Source organism: Zootoca vivipara, chromosome Z (assembly GCF_963506605.1).
Source record: "Zootoca vivipara chromosome Z, rZooViv1.1, whole genome shotgun sequence".
Taxonomy (NCBI): Eukaryota; Metazoa; Chordata; class Lepidosauria; order Squamata; family Lacertidae; genus Zootoca; species Zootoca vivipara.
Window position 1 is genome coordinate 15,275,078 of NC_083294.1, and position 9,183 is coordinate 15,284,260.

General features: G+C 46.3%; 1 protein-coding gene across 2 annotated transcripts in view; it reads left to right on the forward strand.

Moving 5' to 3' along the window:
* The window catches only part of LRRC8A (leucine rich repeat containing 8 VRAC subunit A), a 37,724-nt gene extending 33,924 nt beyond the window's left edge, over positions 1-3,800 (forward strand). For both annotated transcript variants that reach the window (XM_035113022.1, XM_060270593.1), the window contains one exon: positions 1,069-3,800. In XM_035113022.1, the coding sequence (XP_034968913.1) occupies positions 1,069-1,344 (276 nt within the window). In that variant the 3' untranslated portion in view covers positions 1,345-3,800. The remainder of the gene's footprint in view (positions 1-1,068) is intronic.
* The last annotated feature ends 5,383 nt before the right edge of the window (positions 3,801-9,183 follow it).

Here is a 9,183-nt window from a genome sequence, read left to right on the forward strand (position 1 = left end):
TGTTCTAACTCACATATGAGGACTCCAATGATAGAGTGTTAGGAGACATCTGTACCAAGCAAGATTATGGGCTCTAAAGTGTATTGCGCCTTCCTGATATTTACTTATTCATTGCATTTATATCTCACATTTCCTTCTCTCAGGATCTCGAGGTGGCAGGCATAGTTCTCCCCATTTTATCTTCCCAACAACCCTGTGAGGTAGTCCAGGGAAAGTATTGGAAGCCCCTGCCCCACTCCCACCGCAAAAAAAATCCCATGGGTTCAGTTTGGATGGCCAAAATAATCCAGGCCCCCAAACAGGACATCTTTATTAAAAGTATTGCTATGTGTTGCGACCCATAGAACCAATTGTAGAGTTGGAAGGTATCCCAAGGGGTCATCTAGTCCAACCCCCTGCAGTGCAGGAATCTTTTGCCCAAGTATTTCAAACAGGAGTATTTACACACTTATTCAAGCAAAGAATAAGCCAATGGGCAGTTATGTCCATATATGGCGATCTTCCATATATGGCAAAGGGGTTATGTCCATATTTCTTCTGCTAGCTTATACTGATTTAATCACGAGGCATAGCAATTTCCTTTTTTCTTCTTTCCCTCCTGCTTCCTCATCAGCTATAGCAATAGTTCCAGTATACATGCCATTCCACCCTTCTCTCAGGGTTGTCTTGCAAACACAGAGTCTTCACATTCCAAATGTCAATCACCCAGGCCTTCTCCCAATTACAGTACAGTGGTACCTCAGGTTACGTACTTAATTGGTTCCGGAAGTCCATACTTAACCTGAAGCAAACTTTCCCATTGAAAGTAATGGAAAGTGGATTAATCCGTTCCAGACGGGTCCACGGAGTACTTAACTTGAAAGTACTCAACCTGAAGCGTACTTAACCCGAGGTATGACTGTAGTTGTAAACGGATTTAGAAGCCACATAGGCATTTATTTTGTTTGTTTGTTTATTAGATTTTATATAACACCCTTCCTCATAAGATCTCAGGGCGGAATGCTTTATATAAATTGATGATGACGACGATGACAACAACAACAACTTTTCTCCTTTTTCCTCTCCTAGATTGAGAACCTCCCAGCAGAGCTCTTCCAGTGCAGGAAGCTTCGGACTTTGAACCTGGGCAACAACGTCCTGCAGTCGCTGCCTTCCCGAGTGGGTGAGCTGACGAAGCTGTCTCAGATTGAACTGCGGGGGAACCGCCTGGAGTGCCTGCCGGTGGAGCTGGGCGATTGCCCCTTGCTGAAGCGCAGCGGGCTGGTGGTGGAGGAGGACCTCCTTAACACTTTGCCACTGGAAGTCAAGGAACGGCTATGGAGGGCTGACAAGGAGCAAGCCTGAGAGTCTCCACAGAAGAGGAGGTGGGGAGAGGGGGAAGGAAACCCAACACCTCAGGCCAAAACAGCCAGGGGGCGCTGTTATGGGGAACCCCTCAGGCAACCTTGTCCCCATGTTCTGTTACCCAAGAAAACCCGAGCCAAAACAGACTAGCCAAGGACACCCTGCCCAAGGACCGCCTTGAGGAGGTGGGAGAGGAGGTTGCTTTTTTCCTTCGGAATTGCAGAAGTGGTGGTGGTCCAAGGTGAGGACTGTGGCTACAAACCAGAGTTTGTGGCTTGTACGGCAGAAGAAGTTGAATGCAGCCGCTGCGACCGACCAGGAAACGGAACTCTAGAACTCTTGCACTGTTGTTGCGGGAGCTGGCTGGCGTCCAAGCTGGTGGGGTGGGGTGGAGGAGTGAATGAGTGGGACCCATTGATCCTGTCCAAACCGCCTGCTGCTATGGTATCTCTGTGAGGGCCGTCCAGGAACCGGGTGTTTTACCGTTGTACAATCAAGCATAGGAACTGTGTTTGGCCTTTGGCCACACGTCGTGACACTAGCTTTTTCTTGCACACACTGATTTATTAACTGTTGACTCATCAGTCTGGATTATTTCAGAGGAGCTGATTGGAAAGGACTTCTTAATTTCTCTGATTCATGCTGACGTTGTTGGTCATTTCTGTCTTCAGTCATTTTACCTCTTGATCACTACATGCAAAATTTTACTTTCCTTTAAAAACATTAAAAATTCCCCTGCTGCCGCCATGTGGTAGTTGGATAGTAGGATATTCCCACATCTGAATCTTTTCCTGCGTTACATCTGCCTCTGGGTGGGGTTGTGTTTCAAGAGTGGCAAGTATGGATTAAGTGGTTTATGCACTATTGGAATCTCGTGCCCCAAAGATAAGGAGACTAGTCTGCAAAATTATTTTCAGTTGGCAAAACCACAGTACTGCTGTTTTTGACTACGTAGGGATAGCAGGGCAGGCATACATTTGAATGTTCCTTTTCGCTCAAAACACTGGAATTCAAAACACGTCAATTCAAAGCATCCCTTTTTGATCACAAAGCATGGATAGTGGGCATTGAAACACTAAAAAGCAGGAGTGGGGAACCTGTGCTTCCCCCCCCAACAACAACTTTACTGAGCTCCCATCACTTCCCCTTCCCGTCAGAATGACCAGTAATCAGGGATGATGTGAGTTGTAGTCAATGAACATCTGGAACGTCACGGGTTCTCCATCCTTGATTAAAAGGAACAAGCCAGCTATCCTCTATACTCTTCAGCCTCCCCCTTGCCTAGTGCCTTCCAGATGTTTTGAGCTACAGCTCCTATCTGCCACAGCTAGCATGAGCTAATGGAATTGGAGTTCAAACATCTGGAAGCCCCCAGGTTGGGGAAGGCTGGTGTAGGTCCTTGTTCTCCCCTCCCTCCCTTAGGTGCTGCCAACATCTTCCATTGAGATATAAAAAAACAACTTCCATGAGATATAAAAAACCAATTTCTTCTCCCCTCTCTCCTTACTATTTTTATAGCAGCTGGTCTGTGTTTTATTTTTTTATATTATTTTGCTAGCTCCCATGGAGATAGCATTGATACTTGCCTCTTTTATCCGAGTTGTCATTCCATGGGGCAAGAGGCCTGGTTCCCATTCTCTGCAAACATAGCGGAGTCTTCCCCCCACCCCCGTTTTTCTACTTCCCTCTTCAGTGTTAAAGGAAGAGCATAAAATGCCTCGCAGGTTGGACTCTTCCCTTCCACCCTCATTTTTATGAGGAACACGTATCGAAGAAAAGTAAAATTTGCACTACTGTTTAATGCAGGCTTTGCCAAGATTACAACCTTCAGGTGTTGGTTGTAGTTCAACAACATCTGGAGCTCACCAGGTTGGCCAAGGCTTTCACAGAATCATACGGTTGTAGGGTTGGAAGGGACCCCAAGGGTCCTCTAGTCCAAGCCCCTGCAATGCAGGAGTCACAGGTAAAGAATCTCTAACAGCTAGCCATCCAACCTCTGTTCGAACATCTCCAACGATATTTAATTTTAATTCTTGGGGTCTAATACAAGCATCTAAGCTGGTTTAATATACCTATCTGTTGGAAAGGTAAACTATTTAACAGCTAGTGATCTATTGCAAAACAGGTACTGCAAATCTTAACGTACCGTCATTTATTTCAGACAGTTGGTTTTGCTTTTTACTGAGATGCCAGGATGGTGTTGGTTTCAGACAACTGTTCGTGTGTATGCACGTTCGAAAATCTCCCCTCCTTGGATGTTTGTGGCAGTGAAGAGAAAGAATAAAATATACTGCTAGCTTCCTGTCTGCGTCTGAAGTCACAGGAAAAAGACCTGCACGCAATTTAGCAATGCTGAGGACACACACAGAAAAATCAAAATAAAATAACCAAACCCCACCAATGTTAACCAGGCTCCGATATTGTCAATGTCTAAATAAAGCTACATGTAAACCTTATGGAAGACTCTCTTTTTATATGTTTAATACACACGCACACCAGCTGGAAGAATCCTGCTGAATCAGGCCAAGAGGAGCCCATCCAGTGCAGCATCTTGTTCTCACAGTGGCCAACCAGATGCCCAAGCAGGACCTGAGCCCTGGCAGCAACACTCTCCCCACTTGTGATTCCCAGGAACTGGTATTCAGGGGCAATGCTGCCTCTGATTGGATTGACATTGACAGCCTTAATTATTATTATTAAATGGGATAAAGGTAGTTTCTAGCTCTCTGCACAAAAGGTATATGTCAAGGAATGCATATCTATATTACAGTGTGCTATCAGTGTTCAAGCAGGGGCAGGCCACGGCGTGAGCTTAGTCACTGCTGCCACGAACATGGTTGGTTAGAACAAGGGTTCCCAAACTTGCCTGTGAGCTTCATTCAGGCGGTCCATGCTATGTCTATGAAGAATACCTGCAATTTGAATTATAGATTGATTTGCCTAAGGCGACCGGCAAATGCAGTTAATAATACTTAATACACTGCAATACCTTTACAGGTAGACGGAGCTTTCCAAACTCTACTTTGTGTTCGCGCTGCTTTGCTTAGCCCTGTGTTAAAAAGGAGACCCGCTTGCCGGCCTGTCAATCCACATTAAGGAGAATCAAATGACTATCAAATAATCCCTGCATTGGGTTGTTTCCTCCATTTTATCAATATGATTTCCCAAAAATGCAGATAAGCACAGCCCTCTACCACATGTGAAAGTCATATCCTATAGAGTTAAATGAGGTTTCTTTGCACTCTGCTGGCCAAGGCTATTATTGCCACTCGTTCAGCTTAACCTTTAAAAGTACAGTATCTAGGCTGTGAAAGCTAAGCCTTTAGAATGATGCTAAGGAAGCATTTTACTGCTGCATTCAAAGCTTGGGCCCCAGGAGCTACAGTCCCACCATACACAATTGTGGCTTCCCCCAATGAATTCTGGAAGCTATAGCTCATTGAGGTGCTGGGAGTTCTTAAAAGATCTCCTAGCCTCCGGCCAGAGCTACAATTCCTAGAGTTCCCTGGGAAGAACGATTGTTAGACTGCTCTGGGAATTTTAGCTCTCTCAGGGGAATAAGGGTTGTCCTAGCAATTCTCAACACCCTTAACTACATCTCCCAGAATTCCTTTGGGGAAGCCATGACTGTAAAGGGATATTATAAAGGTAAAGGACCCCTGACAGTTACGTCCAGCCGCGAACGACTCTGGGGTTGCAGCGCTCATCTTGCTTTACTGGCCGAGGGAGCCGACGTTTTTGTGGCCAGCATGACTAAGCCGCTTCTGGCAAACCAGAGCAGCACACAGAAATGCTGTTTACCTTCCCGCCGGGGCGCTAACTATTTATCTACTTGCACTTCGTGCTTTCGAACTGCTAGGTTGACAGGAGCTGGGACCGAGCAATGGGAGCTCACCCCGTCACGGGGATTTGAACCGCTGACCTTCTTATCAGCAAGCCTTAGGCTCAGTGGTTTAAACTACAGCGCCCCCCGTGTCCCATAAGGGATATTACAGTGCATTAAATGTATGGTAAAATAAAAAAATTCCTTCAGTAGCACCTTAAAGACCAACTAAGTTTATATTTTGGTATGAGCTTTCGTGTGCATGCACACTTCTTCAGATACACTAGAAACAGAAGTGTCAGACCCTATATATATACAGAGGGTGGTGGGGGTGGGTGGGAATGGGAGATGGGCTGATGGGAGTGGTAAACCTGTAGATGGGTGTTAATGGCTGCTGATGGCTGCAATTAGTCCTGGGCTGAGGTGCTAAAGAAAGCTTGATCATGCATAATGAGATAAGAATCCGATATCTCTATTCATCCCAGGTGCTTCCATGGTTTTAAGCTTGGTAATGATTTCCAATTCAGCAACTTCCCTTTCCAGTCTGTTCCTAAATTTCTCTGTAATAAAACAGCTGCTTTGAGATCTTGTATAGAATGTCCTGGGAGATTGAAGTGTTCTCCTACTGGTTTTTCAGTCTTATGGTTCCTGATGTCAGATTTATGTCCATTGATCCTTTGGCGTAGGGTTTGGCCTGTTTGTCCAATATAGAGAGCTGAAGGGCACCGTTGGCATTTGATGGCATACACAATGTTAGAAGATGAGCAATTAAATAGTCCTGAGATGGTATGTTGGATGTTGTTGGGGCCAGTAATGATGTTGTCCGGGTGTATGTGGCAGCAAAGTTGGCATCTGGGTTTATTGCAGGCTCTGGTACCAGTGTCCATGTTAAGTCTGGTGGTTGTATTATTGTGGGTGAGGAGTTGTTTAAGATTGGGTGGCTGTCTGTAGGCAATGAAAGGTCTTCCTCCCAGAGCTTGAGAAAGGGAGCTGTCATTGTCCAGGAGAGGCTGTAGATCTCTGATGATGCGTTGTACTGTTTTAACTTGGGACCATTTGGATCCCTTCCAGTCAGGATTCAGGCCTCATCATGGGACTGAAACTGCCTTGGTCGCACTGGTCGATGATCTCCGGCGGGCTAGGGACAAAGGTAACAGCTGTTTCCTTGTTCTGCTGGATCTCTCAGCGGCTTTTGACACCATCGACCATAACATCCTTCTGGACCGTCTAGAGGGCTTGGGAGCTGGGGGCACTGTCATGCAGTGGTTCCGCTCCTTCCTCCTGGGCCGTGTTCAGAAAGTGGTGGTGGGGGATGAGTGTTCAGACCCCTGGGCTCTCACTTGTGGGGTGCCTCAGGGTTCTGTCCTCTCCCCCATGCTTTTTAACATCTATATGCAGCCGCTGGGAGAGATCATCAGGGGGTTTGGGCTGGGTGTCCATCAGTATGCTGATGATACCCAGCTCTACCTCTCTTTTAAATCAGAACCAGTGAAGGCGGTGAAGGTCCTGTGTGAGTGCTTGGAGGCGGTTGGAGGATGGATGGCGGCTAACAGATTGAGATTGAATCCTGACAAGACAGAAGTACTGTTTGTGGGGGACAGGAGGCGGGTGGGTGTGGAGGACTCCCTGGTCCTGAATGGGGTAACTGTGCCCCTGAAAGACCAGGTGCGCAGCCTGGGAGTCATTTTAGACTCACAGCTGTCCATGGAGGCACAGGTCAACTCTGTGTCCAAGGCAGTGTTTATCAGCTCCATCTGGTACACAGGCTGAGCCCCTACCTGCCCGCTGACTGTCTCTCCAGAGTGGTGCATGCTCTAGTTATCTCTCGCTTGGACTACTGCAATGCGCTCTACGTGGGGCTACCTTTGAAGGTGACCCGGAAACTACAACTAATCCAGAATGCGGCAGCTAGACTGGTGACTGGGAGCGGCCGCCGAGACCACATAACACCGGTCCTGAAAGACCTACATTGGCTCCCAGTACGTTTCCGAGCACAATTCAAAGTGTTGGTGTTGACCTTTAAAGCCCTAAACGGCCTCGGTCCGGTATACCTGAAGGAGCGTCTCCACCCCCATCGTACTGCCCGGACACTGAGGTCCAGCTCCGAGGGCCTTCTGGCGGTTCCCTCACTACGAGAAGCCAAGTTACAGGGAACCAGGCAGAGGGCCTTCTCGGTAGTGGCACCCACCCTGTGGAATGCCCTCCCACTAGAGGTCAAAGAGAACAGCAATTACCAGACCTTTAGAAGGCATCTCAAGGCAGCCCTGTTTAGGGAAGCTTTTAATGTTTGATGGATTTCTGTATTTTAATGTTTGATGGATTTTTGTATTTTAGAATTTCTGTTTTGTTGGAAGCCGCCCAGAGTGGCTGGGGGAACCCGGCCAGATGGGCGGGGTATAAATAATAAATTATTATTATTATTATTATGTGATAACTAGTGGTGTTCTGTTATTTTCTTTTTTGGGTCTGTCTTGCAGCAGGTTCTCCCTAGGTATCAGTCTGGCTCTGTTGATCTGTTGTTTAACTTCATCAGGTGGATATTTTAGTTCTAAAAAGGTTTGCTGTAGATCTCTTAGGTGAGATTCTCTGTCTGTAGAGTTGGAACAGATACGGTTGTAACGCAGGGCCTGGCTGTATACGATGGATTGTTTGGTATGTTTGGGATGGTAGCTAGAAGCATGTAGATATGTTTGTCGGTCAGTTGGTTTTCTGTATAAGGTGGTGTCTATACGTCCATCCTGTATTTTTATAGTAGTGTCCAAAAAATGTATTTCTTGCATAGATTGGTTCATTGTTAGGTTGATGGTGGGGTGAAAGTCATTGAATGTCTGGTGGAAGGTTTCCAGGGTCTGTTGTCCATGTGTCCAGATAATAAAGATATCGTCAATGTATCGTAGGTACAAGAGAGGTTTGAGTGGGTAGGAGTCTAGGAAACGATGTTCTAAGTCTGCCATGAAGATGTTGGCATACTGTGGGGCCATGCGGGTGCCCATGGCTGTGCCGCTGATCTGGAGGAACAGGTCATCACCAAATTTGAAGTGGTTGTGGGTAAGGACAAAGTGGCAGAGTTTGGTAGCAAAGTCCGCTGTGGTTTTATCTGAAATGGTGTTCCTTATGGCTTGTAAACCATCATTGTGTGGGATGTTGGTGTATAGAGATTCCACATCCATAGTGGCTAGTATAGTATTGTTAGGAAGATTGTTCAAAGATTGTATTTTCCTCAGAAAATCTGTGGTGTCACGTACGTAGCTGGGAGCACTGATAGCATATGGTTTCAGAACAGAGTCCATATAGCCGGAAACACCCACTGTAATGGTGCCATCCCAAACATACCAAACAATCCATCGTATACAGCCAGGCCCTACGTTACAACCGTATCTGTTCCAACTCTACAGACAGAGAATCTCACCTAAGAGATCTACAGCAAACCTTTTTAGAACTAAAATATCCACCTGATGAAGTTAAACAACAGATCAACAGAGCCAGACTGATACCTAGGGAGAACCTGCTGCAAGACAGACCCAAAAAAGAAAATAACAGAACACCACTAGTCATCACATACAGCTCCCAAGTTAAAACAGTACAACGCATCATCAGAGATCTACAGCCTCTCCTGGACAATGACAGCTCCCTTTCTCAAGCTCTGGGAGGAAGACCTTTCATTGCCTACAGACAGCCACCCAATCTTAAACAACTCCTCACCCACAATAATACAACCACCAGACTTAACATGGACACTGGTACCAGAGCCTGCAATAAACCCAGATGCCAACTTTGCTGCCACATACACCCGGACAACATCATTACTGGCCCCAACAACATCCAACATACCATCTCAGGACTATTTAATTGCTCATCTTCTAACATTGTGTATGCCATCAAATGCCAACGGTGCCCTTCAGCTCTCTATATTGGACAAACAGGCCAAACCCTACGCCAAAGGATCAATGGACATAAATCTGACATCAGGAACCATAAGACTGAAAAACCAGTAGGAGAACACTTCAATCTCCCAG